This window comes from Dendrobium catenatum, unplaced genomic scaffold, assembly GCF_001605985.2.
Source record: "Dendrobium catenatum unplaced genomic scaffold, ASM160598v2 fragScaff_scaffold_1574, whole genome shotgun sequence".
NCBI classification, from domain to species: Eukaryota; Viridiplantae; Streptophyta; class Magnoliopsida; order Asparagales; family Orchidaceae; genus Dendrobium; species Dendrobium catenatum.
Window position 1 is genome coordinate 992,783 of NW_021320036.1, and position 17,561 is coordinate 1,010,343.

The following is a 17,561-nucleotide window of genomic DNA, read 5'->3' on the forward strand; positions in this document are numbered from 1 at the left end:
TTTAAGAGAAAAAAAAAGGGCTTGGGATGTTATGATCAAATTTGTTATTAGAATTAGCTGTAAAATCATTAGCTTTATTTTGAGATAAGTATAATATATATTTTAGTTAATTTTTCAAATATTATTAATCATCATAATATAAATTTATTAATTTTGTCAAAAAGTACTCTGATTTTTTTTTTAAAGAAAATTTGTTGTTGAGTATTGTTATCAATTTATATTATCAACCTTTTACTTGAATTGTAAGCTGTTATTATTATTATTATTATTATTATTATTGTTAGAAGAGATTAATTATCATAATTTTGAATAAGCAAAAGTACAAAGGATAACTTTCTTACTGTTTTTTAAAACAATTTTTTAGTACAAAAATTTTTTAAATTAAAATTTTTTGTACTAGAAAGTTATTTTAAAAAACATTTTAAAAAACAGTAAGAAATTTGTCACAAACGAAGCCTTAATTAAGCCATGATATGCTACTATGTCCTTTTTTCCATGGAACAATTAGATTCAAACAACATTTTATATTTCTATTATAGGGTTCATAATTGCTTGCAACAATTAGAAAAATTTATAATATGTAGACTTATGGGCGTCAGTCTAAGACCTGAATATAGTTGCCCTAAATACGACCCACTTACTATACGGGTGAAAATATTTGACCTGGATCGAAATCGGCCTGAACCCGTATAACTCGAACAAACTATTAATTATATAGATAATACAACTTTTTTATATCAACATGTTCAATTAACTCAAATATGATCCATTTAACCTGAAACCAACTCGTTTAATCAAAACCCAAATAAAAAAATAATTCAATTTCAAAATTTTGAATCAACCTGAATTCTACTCAAAATTAATCTAGTCGAAATTCAAGATCTAAACATAACCCAAATAATAATTGAATTAATTCAAATCCAAAATTTTTTAATTAAATTCAAATTGATTTGTTAGATCCACTCATTTGACATCCTAAATAGACCAATAATTTGGGATCTAATTCCAATATTTTATAAAGTTGATTATGAAATTATAACTTAATTACTTTGATAGTAAAACAACAACTTTTTAGCACAAAAAAAATTTTAAAAATAATGAAAAAATAGCAATAAAATAATAACTAAGAGTATGTTTGGGGGAGCTTCCAAGCTGATTTACTTTTCAAATAATAATCATAATTACATTTAACGACTACTTTCTCACAGCTTTTAAAAAATTATGTGGTGAAAGAGCATTTTATAATCATAATGAACAAAATCTAAATAAATTTAAAATTGTTACCTCAAAAAAAAAATTATCGTGAAAAAATTCTAAAATTTTTCATTATTTTCTATGAAATATCTCCATTTGGTACGACAACAAATTTTTATAAAAAATAAACTGTAAAGTTATTATACAGAAAATATTTTTTTCAAAATTATTATAAAAATAATTTCTTAACACAAAAGGTTATTAAAAATAATAAATGACGCCTTCAATTTTCCTTTGGATTACGTCATCAATGATCAATTCCTAATTTCTTTCTTTACGAGAATTTATAAACCTACCATATAATTCTTTTATATAATATCTAAATTTTAATATTTAAATATTTTCACCACAGTATTAAAAATATTTTATTTTTAAAAATTAATTTTAATAATGTTTTAATATTACTTTAAATTTAAAATTTTATTTAAATAAAAATTAAATTTTAAATTTTATATATTATATGATATTTAAGCAAATCCCATTTAATTATAAAATATATAATTCAGATTTATTCTCTTAAAACTACAACATTCTCCGATTACTAAGAATGCCAAGATTCCGCCAAAACTTTTGCAACGATGTGAAATTACTGTGGTGAAAATAACTTAGCTAATATGATTGCAAAAACTAACATCACACTACAAAAATTTCTGACAAACAGTGAAAAAACAGTAACCAAACAAAATCATGATTACTATTTGAAAAATAGAACAGCAGCAAAAAAACTATATCAAACAAACTCATAATCGATGATTGAACTGTAATTTAGCTCAATTCATTTATTGCATGCCTTAATACTATAAGAGAGCATTTATAAAATTATAACTCTTAATGACCCATAAAGTACCTAATAACCTAAAAACTATCAAGACCCATAATAACCCACTAAGGCTTCATTTGGAACGGCTTTTTTATTGCTTCTTAAAACAGCTTTTTAGTAAAAAAAATAAAATTTTTGTACTAGAAAATTGCTTTAAAAAGCGGTAAGAAAGCCGTCCCAAACAAAGCCTAAATCAGACAAAAAGTAACCATTACACTTATTACCCTACATACTCTTATCTACCACATACATAAAATTAGCATTTTCTTATGAGCTTGAAGATGCTCTCTACAGAGAATTTTTCTATCAAACCAAGGATTATACACCAACCATCTAACAATAAACTTATGATAAGCACTACTATTCCAATTTTAATCATAGCTGATAAATAAAAAGCAGCTAAAATAAAAAATAAAATAAAAGCTTCGTTTGGAACAACTTTCTTACCGCTTTTTAAAGCAGATTTCTAATACAAAAACTTCTAGTTCAAAAAATTTTTGTACTAAAAACTGCTTTATAAAATAACGAAAAGTTGAGCAACTATGTAGAAATCAATCCAACCTAATTCAAGTTGGTGGAAAGAATCAACCTGTTTGTGGAGCTTGACTTCTCAAGTGAATCATCCACATTAAGAACTGTATTAGCTGAAGGTCCCCCCATTGAAGGAAGCTTATCTATATACAAATATAGCCGTTGCAGGTCATCTGTGGTCACCTTTGCCAAGTCAACAATATCCCTATCGTCAGTATAAACCCACAAGTCATCAGGCTTCACTTTGCTGAGGCTCTCACGACAGAAGGGGCATGATTGTTGTATCGAATTCCTGCAATGCAGAAGGTTCTGAGTTCTATAAACAGGCTAAGCAGCTGCAGCTGGTCTACTGAAGTAAGGACTGGATGGAATATAAAGAGAGACCTCTAATGATGGTTTTGAAGTAAGGACTGGATTATTTTCTCCTAAAATTCTATATTAATCGTTGTAGTTTTCATGGTCAACCTATTTGTCTGTCAAAATACTGATATTGGGTGGCAAAACAAGTGGAAAATCGAGGGTTTTGATGAAGTTATTATTGAAGTTCAAGAGTTTTACCTGAACCATGGTTGAAATTGTTGAGCTATCATCAATACTTTATTAGAATTCTTATCACTGAAGCCCTATCAAATTTCATGTTTTGAAATTTGAACCATAATTAAATCATCCTCATTTTGTCTTAAATATTTTTTTTTTGTTTTTATAGTAAAAATGTAACCAAACCGAAATCGAAACTGAATCCCAAAACTGACAAAACTATTGAAATAACTGAATCTTAAGACTTTAAGGCCTCGTTTGGAAGCAGAATTCTTTTCGTAAAATTTTGATGAGAAATGATTGTTCCAAAAAAGCCTTTTACTAATGGAGAAGCAAAAAAATTAAAGCTTTCGCAATCGGTAAGATAATGAGTGTTTAAAAAACACAGTTTTACGAAAATTAGACTTCAAAACAAAGACCCAAAGTTTTTTTCACTAATTAGGCCGTCCCAAACTAGGCCTAAGTTGGGAATAAAACCAATTTTTAAACCTTGCTTTTGAACGCCTTACTCTCTATCTATGCTTCCTCTCCATGGAGAGGCTGTTGAACTGGATCAATTTGATAATCACATGTTATTTAATCAGGTTCACTCAAAAACAGGAATCCTAGTTCGCAATACTTCTCATAAAAGACAATAGCAGAATGAAACGACTCCTCCTAAGCAACTACCAATTCTCTATTTTATGCTTCCTCTGCATTGAAAAGGCTACAGCCGTAGGGAAGTTTGATCAATTAGCCCCTTCTAGTTGAACTGGATCAATGTGCTAATCATTATCTTATCACATTTTATCAGGTTCGCTCTAAAGAAGAATCCTGATTCGCAATGCTCCTCATAACTCATAAGAAACAATCGCAGAATGAAAAAGGATGTTCAATAGAGTCCAGTGAGAAGCAACTAACAAGTTAGTCTGTTTGTCTTGAAACTTCAGGAAAAATCTCTACATGATATTCTCCCTTGCATTTTCAAGTGAATTGGATCAGGATTATCATTAAGAAATGTTACTAATTCCCATATTAGAGTGTGATATTGAACTTTACAAAAATACAAACAAATCTAGCAACATGCAGATATGATGCGTCAAAAGCATAAAATGCATAATTCCTTTGCCATGGGTAAAAATCAAGTTAAGAAAAAAGAAATGAACAATAAATTATAAAAAAAACAGTCATGGAAAACTTTTAAAAATAAATACACATGCACACTGAAAAATATATAAACCTTTAGAAAAATATGAAAAATGAATGCATGTGTCAATAAATAAATATACATATTAGTAATAAGGTGCATGCATCAGTGAACGTACCTTAAAATTCAGGCAATGCTTCGTAAAATTAAAAAAAAATAAAAAATCAAGCCATTTGGCGGTTTATTTTATATTAATGAAATTGATAATTATTTAAGCAACTATATTCTTTTTTAACATAATATCATCTGATATAAGATAAATAACTCAATATTACATTGCACATAAAAAAATGTTAACGGTAGAAAGAATCGAATAATATTTGAAATTTTGGGAAAAAATCAGCAAATCAATAATAAAAATATTTTTAAAATTTTAATTTACATATTTTTTTGTCACACATAACACATTATATGTACATACATGCAGTATTGGTTTTGTTTGGAAAATCTATAAAAATTCTTTTAGTAGAAAAAAATTATTAGTGGTTTATGTATAAAAAATACAAAATATAAAACCATTTGGACACTTAATTACATATTAATCTCATGTATTAGCATTCTCTCCAACCCATTTAATTTTATGAATACATAGAATATTTATCTTCCTAAGAATCATAATATTTATTACTCCTTTTAATTATATTAATTTGTTGGAGAACCTACATTTCAAGTTCTTATTAGAATTCTAGTTTAATAGACTAGTATTTTTGCCCGCATTCATCCTTGATGTGGGAACCCTAGCTTATAACACTGCAACCACGTGCCAATGCAACGACCCTTGCACATTTTTCAATATATTCATGCAATTCAATGTGTAGCTTCTAGAAAATGATTGTTTAACGGTTTTATGCTGATTATCGACTACCTATATAACACTCCACTTTTCTCATCCACCAATTTTATGCTGATTATCGACTACCATGCTTGTCTGTTATATCCCTTATGAGATAATTATCAATTAGGATAATTATCAATTAGATTAGTTAAAAGTCATTCTCCTATCATTATATAATTAAAAAAAATTTAAGATTATTATATTACTAGTAAAAATATACTAAAATCTTATAAAAAAACAACATCAATATTTTTTTTTTTAGAAATTCTAAAATATCAAAATAAAATCTTATGGATAAAATAATTCATAATCTAACAAGAATTAAAAATAAAAAAGAAGAAAGAATCACATATTAAAGAAGAAAGTTAAAGCCATTACCATCAGACACACCAAAAAGGATAGAAAGAAAGAGATGGATGCTCTGTAGAGCAATAAGCTCGATTCTTGACATGCTCAGTGAAAGAATAGTTTAAGAGAGCTCAAAACTCATCATGAAGGCTTGATAAGATAAGGCAAAGCTTTTAAGAATGCCAAAGAGAAGCCAAGATACTGACTGATAAGGTAACAATATCAAACAGCCAACATTAGACTCATCGAACATTGAATATTAGAGAATATGAACCTGAGTGTTAAGGTTGGAAACCCTGAATTTGAATGATCAAAAGTGAAAATGATTCATAGAAGTGAGGAGTTTTTCCTAGTAAATTAAACTTATTTGTAAACCAAAACACAGAACAATAAGCAGCAAGGCTGTGAATGTTAAATTGTGTCCCGTGTCAGATTCTTGTATCTTCCATGTCAAGTCATATTTGGTCCGTCTCTAACCCTAACTTGGGCTTAAAACATCTTCAGCACAACTTTAAACATGCCAGAGGTGTGTCTCCGTACGACACAAACACAAAAAGCATTTTGAGTTGTCGGGCTTCTTTTGCTTGGTTATTTGGTGAGAATGGAACTATTTTCTCTTTGGGCTTTCTCAAGAAAAGTCCCTCAAATATTTGATGAAACCATCAATCTCCTTGTTAGCTTTTTGAGAAGAGAATTTAATGTGTTCGTTACTTCTCCTATTTTGTACTCCTATGCATAAATTTGATAGTGATTATTTGTACCCTCACCCCATATAAGGTCATTCTAGACCAACCACATAAATTCTGATGGCTATCACTGTAATTTCTTCATTGTTATATATCACATTTGTGTGGTGCTAGATATGTTTGTCTTAGTGCTCTCTTTAGGGCTCTCAGAGAGCATAATTTGGTTTTCTACACAAAAAAAAATTGAAAAAAAACGATTATAAGATCTTAAAAGCATTTAGGACATGGTGTCATCCAATGGATTAAAAAAACCTTTAGCCGGCACCATTAATTCTGAATTTGAGAAGCCTAATGAGATAAATAACTTCAACCTTCTGAAGATGAAGATAAGAACATCTCTATTCAATGAAAGAGTACTCAAGTCTTTAAAGGTGAAGGATTCCCAATCTAAAATAGATAAGGAGAAAGAGGAGGTGGACCCAAAAGAACTCAATTCAAGTATCTTTAGGTTGGAGAAGGAGGTTCTTCACAATATAACATATCAATGTACATCACAGAATTATATGAAAAATTGGAATCTATTTAAATAATAATCGCTCACCAATAATCTCTATTTGGAGAAAAAACTTTTGCATTCCTTATGGAGGAAGGTATATCATTGTCAAATCATTTAGAAGCCTATGACAAGCTTCTCTTAGATCCAGCAAATCTTGATTTTGAAGATTAAAGAGGAAGATAAAACTTCGATCAAGCAATGCTCTATACCCTCTTATGAGCACATTGCAACTACCTTGTTGTATAGGAAATATTTTATTTCCATGATCAAGGTTGTCTACTCTTTTATCTAATTATTTGAGGAAAAAGGTGCAAGATGAAAGCCCAATCGAGGGTTATACTTGTGAGACCATGTAGAATTTTGGACAAAAAATAAAATAGAAAAAGAAAGATTAAAATTGAAACTCAAAAAGAAAGGACAGTACCAGTACTCTAAGAAGCATGAATGATGGAAATCTTAAAACAGGTTCTAGAGAGAATCTCAAGAAACAAGGAGAAGAAAAGAAATCCTAGCTCTAAAGAACCATCAAGTAAAGAAGCAAAAAGATGGTTCTAATCTAGTTTTGACACTTGGTACATTCCTGTGATATTCAAAATAATATTTGATTCTTTATTCTATGTTTTTATATCACATGACCTCACGATTAGTTTATTTTTTTCTTATGAGTGGGTCGATGGTGAAAATGTCCTTATGGGTAGTGATATGGGATGTAAGATTATTGGATAGGACGAGTTTAGACCAAGACTTTGAGAGAGGTCAGGTATACACCAACTTCTAAGAAAATTTTCTCTTCAAAATAGTTGGACTCCAACAACAACAATAACATCCTCAAGCTTTTATCCCACAATGTGAGGTCAACAACATGAATTCTTTTACTGTATTGTGTCCTATTAAGAGTATTACAGGTTAGTTGGGACTCCAATAAGTTAAAATACACTATAGAAGCTAGAGAATTATAGGTTCTCAGGAATGCTACTATTTTGATGAGAGCAAAAAAACTTGGAATACACTAACCCCTTTAAAGGAGGACATTGATAAGTGCCGTCAATTTTTTCCATAAATGATTGACTCACATAAGCCTTGATCATATGTCCAAATGTTGCCCATCAGAGTAAAGTAAGAGAGGAGCAAAAATGACAGAAGATGAAGAGGGTGACAATTGACAACGGAAGTTTTCTCTTCAGTAAATTTTGTCCAAAGGAAGGAATTATCAGGCAAAAGACTACAGTGGGTACATATCAACAGGATAGAGTAGCATAAAGAATGAATAAGAAGCTCTTAGTTATGGATGCATATTATACAATGTTGGTATAAGGACCTTTTCACATAGGTTGTAAAACTGTAAAGCTATTTGGTGAGCAGATCTACAATTAATGCTATTGAATTTACTCCTAGGATGTGTGGTCAGTTTATCCTTCAAATATATTCAATTCCAAGTGTTTGGCTGTCTGGCTTATGCTCATGCCAAAGAGAGAGCTAAGATGTGCATATTCCTTAAATATGCAAGTAAGGAATATAGATTGTTTTGGTAATGCCAAAGTAACATGATTTATTAACCAACAAATATATCTAGATCAATGAATCAATCATGATTTATAATAAGTCAATTTAGATTAATAATTTATGCGGAACGATTGAAGACAAGCCAAATTTGAGATTGAGCATGAACAATTAGATGATAGTTCACCACATCATCCTCCTATGTCTAGAGATTGGGAGAAAGTAAAACCACCATAACCAGATAAAACTATTACTTCTCATAAGTTCAAGAGATATTAGAACACCTCAGAGATCTGGTTATGAGGATATCTTTCGTTCTCATATGGTTGCATTTGTTCTGCATGCTGTAAAGTCTATTGATGATGAGGAGGCATCCGCTTTGTGGAAGCCATCAGTGCAAGTGAATTCAAGTAGCAGATGAAAACTATGTTTATGGAATTGGACTCATTATAGAATAATAAAACTTTAGATTTGGTTCAACACCCTAAAGGAAAGGAGTAACTTGTTGTAAATTAATATTCAAGTGCAAAGAAGAAACCCAAGGGGAAGAAAATATAAAATAATAACTAAGAAGAAGACGTAGACTTCACAAAAAATTTCTTATTGATTGCAAAACATAACTGAATCTAGGGGATTCAATGAGCCGAGCAGACTTGTGAGGTTGTGGAGCTTGGCTCGTTATTATAGCTTTTTATCAAGGTTTAACAAACCCATAAGTTAAGTTCAAGATGTTTAGGACTTCAAGCGTTGGCTCACCAAGTCAACTACTTTATATTAAATCTTATAAGAAGATATGTTAATAAATAAGCACGCGTTAAAGGGATTAATGAAAAGTAAAAGATCATAAACTCATTACATTCTCTCAAGTTAACATCTCCCTCAATTCCTTAAGCTAATGTGTTAAGCTTTCCTTCTCCCCCCTCCTGCTAATGGACAATGCCTTCACCACCTTCAACTCATTTGCCAACATCAAATTGCTCACCACCATTGACTCCTTAGCCTGATTGCTCACTATTCTGGTTAATTAAATCGAATAGATAAGTGAAGATTAAAAAAGAAACCGAAAACAATTGATATAATATTTAAAGTGGAGACAAATTGATCACAAGAACTTTTAGGATAATTTGATCACCAATTGAATGCATCAAAATTTTCTAGATGGATGGTTTCTGAGTGAATAAGAAGATGATTATGATTTTCTTGACGCATGACAAACAATGTCATCATTTCTATGTATCCACTCATCTACCATGTATAATATGATCATCTAGAAAGTCCACACCACAGAAAACATCATACAACCTAATTTATTTTCAAAGGAATCGCAAATAAAGAAAATCAGAGAGATCTACAATGGTCATCTTTCAAACACAAACATTCTATGATCCTATTAGCCACAAGTCCTAAGAACAACGTAACACAACTATTTCCCTCAAACATTTCCCATGTAGTTAATTATCAATAATTTCTTTCTATGCTTATGCAGGCAGAAAATCATTGAGAACACCTAGGCGGCCATTGTTGCTGAAAATGGTGCTTCCAACTTATAGTTAAGATCAGAAGTATTTCTTTGATCAGGTAGGCTGTTCCCATCCCACAAAATTATTCTTTGAATTGAGGATCCTAGAAAGAGACACTAAAATTTGAATGAAAGAACTGATACAGCACTGACAAAGATTATGTTGCAAACGGATGAAGTAAGGTAGCAATATTATACTGTTGTTTAAAATAGTGTTGAGCTCAGTACCAGTTGCTGTAGCACTTGAAGCACATTGCATGGCAGCAGTTGGGAATTACAATCTTGCCGTTTAACTCCATGCATATGCCACATTCCTCATCTCTTTCAATATCCAATTCTGAAAACTGCCTCCTTTCAGCATCAGCTATCTTTCTTCCTCTCTCTATACATAATGGCATTCGATTATAATCTTCTATTACGGCGATCCCTTTTTGCATCTGAATCAACGAGGGAAAGATAACAGCTGCCAAATCAAGGCCATCAGTAAAAGAAAAGTGTGATTAAAGCTTCGTTGAGACGGCTTTTTTATTGTTTCTTAAAACGGAGTTTCAGTAATTTTACTAAAACTCCGTTTTAAGAAGCAATAAAAAAGCCGTCCCACACAGAGCCTAAATAGAAAAACAAACGTTTCAGTTCATAAATCAATCAGCTTACAATAAAATTCCTTAATACTTGCTTTCTTTACACATTTTGATTTGGCTCCTCTTCCATCAACACGGCTCTAGTAAATCATGAGGTTTTGTGAAGAAATAAAGATCACCGAGAAGATATAGTATATGCCCAAATGCCGTAATTTACTATACTGAAAAAAATTGTCAAGCCTTTACATATGAAAGAAGAAGATACATACCTCACAAATCAATACCCTGAGAAGTCCAAAAGCGCCGGCAAGTCCAAGGGCCACACCAAGGCTGCAATCTGCCCACTTTGCTATGCAAAGAAAATGCTTTGCTGCTGGACTATATGACATCATCATCTGAAGATATGCACCATCTTTACTTTGAAACTCTGACGCCCTGCAAACTCAAAAAAAAGGATCAGAAAACAACAGGAGAAACATAAACGACAGTTTTCTTTACTTGCAAAGAAATCTATCTTAATTTTAAAATAAAGAAACAGTTTCAATTATAAAAGAGAAAGTCCAGCTAAAAGGAATCCAATAGCATTTAGCTAATCTAACAACAACAAATATATTAAAAGAATGAACAAGGTTTGGGAAAGAAATTTTGAATGAGGGGCTGTTTAGGGATTAACTAATTTTCCTTTTGCTTTAATTTGTCTTTCTTGTATAAGCAAAATAAGTTTTGTGATATATTTTACTTGTTTATTTTCTAAAGTTAATTAAGAATAAAAGCTCTTTTTCTCTGGTGCTATACAAAACATACGATAATTTTTTTTGTATGCCTTAACCTATCTTTTCACTGATTAGAACTTTTTAAAAACAACCTTGCATGCAAAATGTAATAGTAGAAGAAAATCACTCAAGTACATCACTAATGGTACCTTAAAACTCTATCATGAAATATGGATCAATTAGTTTGTTGTAATTCGAAACATACTAATACTATACGTGTCGATCTTATTTAAAAGTAATCATGCCAATAAGAATATTTGTTTGTTTGGTATAGTATTGTATGGTATAAAGATTGAAATGATAATTAAAATAATCATTAGTAATTCTTTAGTTTGTTCAACCATGAAGATCTGAACAGCCATACAAGATTAATAAAATTGTTATCTTGGCTGAAACTCACATCCAACAAAGTGGTCTCTGTCACCTATAAACAAGAAGTTCATATTCATTTTTGCTTCATTTTAGCATTTTTTTTAATCATTAGTTACCTGAAGTTCATGAAAGCTTTATGTTCCTAGTCTATATCAGCATTATTTTTTAATTTCAAAATATGCTAGTTTGTACTTTTAATTTTTTATTTGGGCTTGAGATTAGTCACTACAAGAAGATCATTCACACAACTCTTCCAATTATTAGGTTTTAGCGGAGAAGCATTAACATGATCTTCATGAATATAGTAAAATCACAATCAAGGATGCAACTATGAAGATAGCGAGTCGGGTGTCGAGTTTACCCAAAGACAAGAGAGATAACGCACTCCAACAAGGTTGTTTGAAAGCTGGGAAAGAAGTGGACAACAACCACGAGCCTTCTTGCACCAAGGAACAGCCAGGAAGAGGTGCAGAACTTCAGGACAGCAGCGATGTTGATGTGGATAGATCCTGGACAGCACCCAATAAGGTGCAAAAGAGTTCCGGTCAGGGAGGGGGCAGGTAGGGGTTCGGCCAAGCAATGGGGTGGGGAAGAGGCTTGAGATTGGGACTTGAATTCTAAAGTTTGGTGGTGGGGAAAGGGTAGGATTAATTCTGAAATAAATTTCATATTTGATGAGTAATTAGGGCTATGTTTAATTGAAATTTGAATTTGAAATAATTGGGGAATTGGGAGGGAAAGTGGGGAGATGATTGTATTAATTAGATCCTTAATTTATGGGACCTAATTAATTAGAGAGAGGAGGGGGAAGGGGCCGGCCAAGGAGTGAGGAGAGAGAGAGGGGTTAAGTATTAAGGAGGTGGGCCCAAGCAATTAAGGTATTGAATACTTAAATTTGAAATTAATTTCAGATTTAAGTTAATTGCGGGTTTTTCTAAATTAAAGGAGGACAATTTAAGAAGAGTTTTTAAATTCAAATATTTTGAATTTGAATTTAATTATCATCCAAAATTAGTGGGGATAAATTAAGAAAGCATTTATAGTGGATTTGAATTCAAAAGTTTTGAGGGAATTATGTGGTCGATGGCTATTGTGGGGGAAAAGGATGTGGCCGGCAGCTTTAGGTGGTGGAGCAAGGGGCCGGCGGGTGGAGGCTTCAAGCCGGCGGCCAAGGACTTGGGCTAGGTAACTTAGATCCACGAATTGAGCACTTTCCTAATATGGTTGGAGCTCCCTCCTAATCTTAATGCTCCACTTTTGGAAAGAGGCAAAACCATCAATTTTGGATCCATGGGAGGGGAAGGCCGGCGGTTAGGGTTTGGGGTTTGGGTGGCGTTTGGCTAAGGAGGAAGGGTTGTAGGTTAAGTGGAAGGGATCTTGTTAAGGTTGACCGGCGGCTTGGAGACTTGAAGTGACCGGCGGGTGTTTGGGGAAGAAGAGGTGGACGGATGTAGGGGAAAGGAAGAGACAATAAGAAAATACTATGAGTACTAACCGCGAGTCCCGGAATCCACTGGCTGCTGACGGGTGATGCGTGGCCCTCTCCTAGGATTTCTCCTCTCAAGAACTCACAAAGAGATCAAGAACAAGAAAGCTGAAATTTTTTTTCCTATTCATCATTAACCCAAAATACAAGAGAACTAGCCTATAAATAGGCCACATGAAAAGAAAAGAAACAATGACTAAAATGTCCTTCGGGCTACAACACCATATGACCACCCCTAGGGTAAAATGGAAAAAATATAAATAAAAAATAAACTAGTACATAAAACACATAAAAAATAAACTCCAGATCATAGCCGTTGATCTCTGATGTCCTCATCATATAGCATTATAAAACACAACTTAAGAATAAATAAGATCAACTAAAGTATCAAAAGTTGCACGATGATTTAAAACGAGATTCAATTGTCCTAGGTTGGGATTTTCAAAGAAGAATAATTCCTTTCTCTAATGAATGATGGAAGGAAAAGTTAAAGATTTGGAATTTAAACATTAGTAGTCAAAACATTGTGAATTTGATATATAATTAATAACATTTGAATTATATGGTTATGTTGCTTCCAACAAATTGAAGAGTAATGGTATTTGCCTTGAACTAGAGGAGAAGCTTATGAAGATGTATGCTAAAATTGTTGCCACAACAGATTTAGCTTGAACACCTAACTTTGTACTCTCAATGGACCTACAAGAAAGGAGTGGAGATTCAAACAATGGTGATGATGGTGACATGCCTAATCAAGATATGAATGTGTTTGATGAGAAATTAGTTCTATTATTCCAAATGGAAAACAAGGTGCAATAGGTGTTATAAAGAAGCCCTCAAGCAAACTTGTTTAACTAATTGATGCCACAAAGGCCTCACCATGTATAAAATTGCAATTTTCTAGGGATTCATTGTTGCAACTCATGATCCCGAGTTTGAGATTTTGATGATGACAAATAATGTCGTCTGAATTATTTATTCATTGAATATTATTTTGTTTGCTATTGTCTGTGAGTACTAACATTTCAGGAAGATCACAAGCTATTCAGGACGACAGGAAGACTCAAGAATGGGTAGATTATGAGTCTGACAATGTATTTTGTTATTTATTTTATTTTTATTTTCTTGAGTCTGGCCACAAAATGCATAAATGTCTGAGCAACCATGCACACACACAGGGGGAGATGGTTTTTTAAAAGAAAAATTTGGAGATTTTCTATCTCTGTAGATCGTATTGTACGACGTTATTTCGTACCGTACTATCTGAGCTTGTAGGACGATTTTGTGAATAGATCGTACCGTACGAATCAAACTTGTACTGTACGATATGTTCCAACATTTTAAAAGGCGAAATCGGGAATAGAGGCGTTTTGGCTAAGCGAGGCGAGGCGTAAGCCTAAAAAATTATAAAAATAAAGCAATTTAAAATTATGAAAATGACAAAAATGTCAAAAAAAAAATAACAAAATATTACGTCAATTGTGAATTTGATGATTTGTTCTAAGATAATATTAGTATATTACTGGAAAAGAAGATTTAAAATAAACTCACTTAAAAATAAAACATCCCTTTAGGATCAAGACCCAATGCAGGCTCATCATCACATTGATTTTCTTCAGAAGAATCTTCATAATTAATGTCGAAGTCATCCTCAAACTCTTCTTCATCTATAATATTTTTTTCCTTTATCTCCTATATAAGCTAATATTTCATTAGCTCTAGAATGAAACAATAATAGTATAAAAAAATAATTCATTATATTTAAGAATACTTTTGAATTTTTTTGAAGCTCCAATCTCACGTTATTTCTTTATTTTATATATATGAGTAGTTGCTTCAATGTCTTCATTGACTTGAGTTTCTCCTTCTACTTCAACTTCAAAAACATCAACATTCTTAGGAGTAACTCATTCATCATCAGATTGTAAATCATCAACAAGTAAAGAGTACCACTAGTCATGCTAATAATATGACAGATGTTAACAATTATTTGTACTACCAAATACCAATAATAAAACAACATGAATACAAAAATGTACCAGTCTGCCGGGGGTCCAAGGGGGCGCTGCCCCCGGAACAAAATTTTATTCTATAATATCCCATATTTCTTTGTAGGCACTTTCTTGACCTCCCAAATCTTTTGTAATATCTTCTTTAGCCCTATTCATTGCTTTATAAATAAATTCCATAGCCGGGGCCCTCTCACCATCAACCATTCTAAGCACCTAAACTAATGGTGTTGTTGTCTTCAAAGCATAATTTGTACTGCACCAAAATGAATCATCTTTCATAACAATTTTTTTTACCTGTTTTCCTTCTTGTTTTTTTGCCCATGAACTTTTATCTCATTCTTCATAAGCAAATATAGCGTTTCTCACAGAAATTACATTTCATGTAAACATAACGCTTCTTTGCACCTTCGCCAGACACTTCAACTTGAGTTCCATATTTTCATGCAGGATCTTTCCTTCTTGTACCACTAGTCATGCTAATAATATGACAGATTTTAACAATTATTTGTACTACAAATAATAAAACAACATGATTACAAAAATGTATCAGTCTGCCGGGGGTCCAAGGGGGCACTGCCTCCTGGCGGGGTTCGACGTGTCAGGTCAGGTCGCCGGGTCAAGGGGCAGCGCCCCTGTAGGGGTTTCCAGGGGCACTTATTATAAGAGTAATTTTGAAATTATGTTTGTTGTATATGCTCAGTACCGAGCATGTACCGCTCAGTACCGAGCATGTACCGCTCCGTACCGAGCATGTAACCTCAGTACCGAGCATATACTGCTCGATACCGAGCGTGTACCTAATGGTACCTAGCATATACCGCTCAATACCGAGCATATACTTGCTCGGTACCAAGCGGTGCTGGCTCGATACCAAGTATGTACCTAGCAGTACCAAGCATATACTGAGCAGTACCGAGCATGTACTAAGCGGTACTGAGCTTGTACCTGCTCGGTACCGAGCATGTACTGAACGGACGAATGAAAGAAAGCCGAATCAGGAGTTATTCAAGCTTTCGTTACTGCACCTCAAAATCAAGGCCATAACACCGCTCACCTGCTCTTCCAACCTAACCGAGGCCTGAACGTTTCCTGCACTCACAACTTCAGCTTCGTTTCCTTCTTTCGAAACCGTTATTGCTTTTGGATTCATTTCGTCTCCTGCACTCACAGCTTCGTCTCTTTCCCTCATGGCTTCGCCTCTAGTTCGCCTTTCAATTCTCACAGGAAGCCCTAATCATATACGCGAATACACAAACACGAATTGGCTGCGTCGTATTTACATATATACCGAAGAAAAAATTTCGAGGCGGTTCCTCATACTGCCTCAAGGCGCTACGCTCTAATGCGTACGCCTTGTGCGAAAAAATCGTACGCTTCACTGGATGGTTCGAGGCGTAAGCCCTGATATGCATGACTTCCGCCTCGACTTGAGGCGCGACTCAATGCGGACGCCTCGTCCGCTTTTTTAATGATTGATATGTTCAAATCCAAAACCCTAGCCGTCAAATTAACTTAAGTAAGTTTTATCCGTCGTTCGTACTGTACGACGTATGTTGTACTGTACGATTTATTTTAAATACTTACTTAAATTAACCTGTGATTAGTGGAATAATTTAAGGCTTAATTTCAAATTGAATATCGTACTGTATGAAACCGTTCGTACAATACGATGAACAGAGCGAATTCTGATCATCTCGAAGATCGTCCTGGACGATCCATTGTTTTTGCCTCGTCATACAGTACGATGTAGATCGTACTATACGATGAACAGAGACGACTCTTGATCGTCCCAGAATTCGTCCTGGACAATGCCTTGATTTTGACCATTCGTACTGTACGATACGTATCATACAATACGATGAACATAGACGACATTTGATCGTCCCGGTTATCGTCCTGTACGTTCAGTAATGTTGAGGATCGTACCGTACGATTATCGTACTATACGATTTATTTTGAATTGTTCGTACATCTTCGTAATCGTACTGTACGATTAGAAATTGTACTGTACTATAGTAACAGCTACTTTGAAATTTCAAGAATTTTGGAGCCCGTTTTTAGGTGTCAAAATAGTTATGTTTTCAGAGGGTGAATCAGAAAGGAGAACGTGGTTAGAGAGGGATTCCAAGGGAGAGAGCTCTTGAGAAGTTCTTTAGAGTTTGAGAGAGGAAGGAGAAGGTGAGCGTTGTAGGGAGAAGAGGTGTGAGGGAGATCACACGGTTGCTCCGAACTTGCTGCATCTTGCTCCTCTTGTGGCCCTAGAAGAATTTGTGAGAGGATCTCCAAGGGGAAGGCTCTTCTACATTCGTGACCTCGAGGTACTCTGTCTTCTCCAGGAGGGAGAAAAACGAGAAGGTTCTATGCCGTCGCCAGGAGGGTGAAAACAGAGTTTGGCACTCCGCCACGTCGAGTTGGTGAAAGGGAGTATTGTAAGGGCTTCTCCGCGTTGCCAAGGGGGGCAAAAGGAGAGCTATTGCTTGTAGTGAAATTCCCGGAGCGGAGGACTCCGGGGAGTGGACGTAGGTCATAGTTTGACCGAACCACTATAAAAATCCGATGTGCTTT

General features: G+C 33.6%; 1 protein-coding gene across 2 annotated transcripts in view; it reads right to left on the bottom strand.

Moving 5' to 3' along the window:
* Window positions 1-2,000: 2,000 nt before the first annotated feature.
* The window catches only part of LOC110108163 (E3 ubiquitin-protein ligase AIRP2-like), a 17,827-nt gene continuing 2,266 nt past the window's right edge, over window positions 2,001-17,561 (bottom strand). The window contains exons 2-5 of one of the 2 annotated variants that reach the window (XM_020838679.2): window positions 10,623-10,788; window positions 10,427-10,493; window positions 10,001-10,235; window positions 2,310-2,897 (exon numbers count right to left, since the gene is read on the bottom strand). In XM_020838679.2, coding sequence (XP_020694338.1) covers window positions 2,636-2,897; window positions 10,001-10,235; window positions 10,427-10,493; window positions 10,623-10,788 — 730 coding nt within the window. In that variant the 3' untranslated portion in view covers window positions 2,310-2,635. Of the gene's footprint in view, window positions 2,898-10,000; window positions 10,236-10,426; window positions 10,494-10,622; window positions 10,789-17,561 lie in introns of both variants that reach the window. The other variant, XM_028700693.1, reaches the window with a different exon arrangement.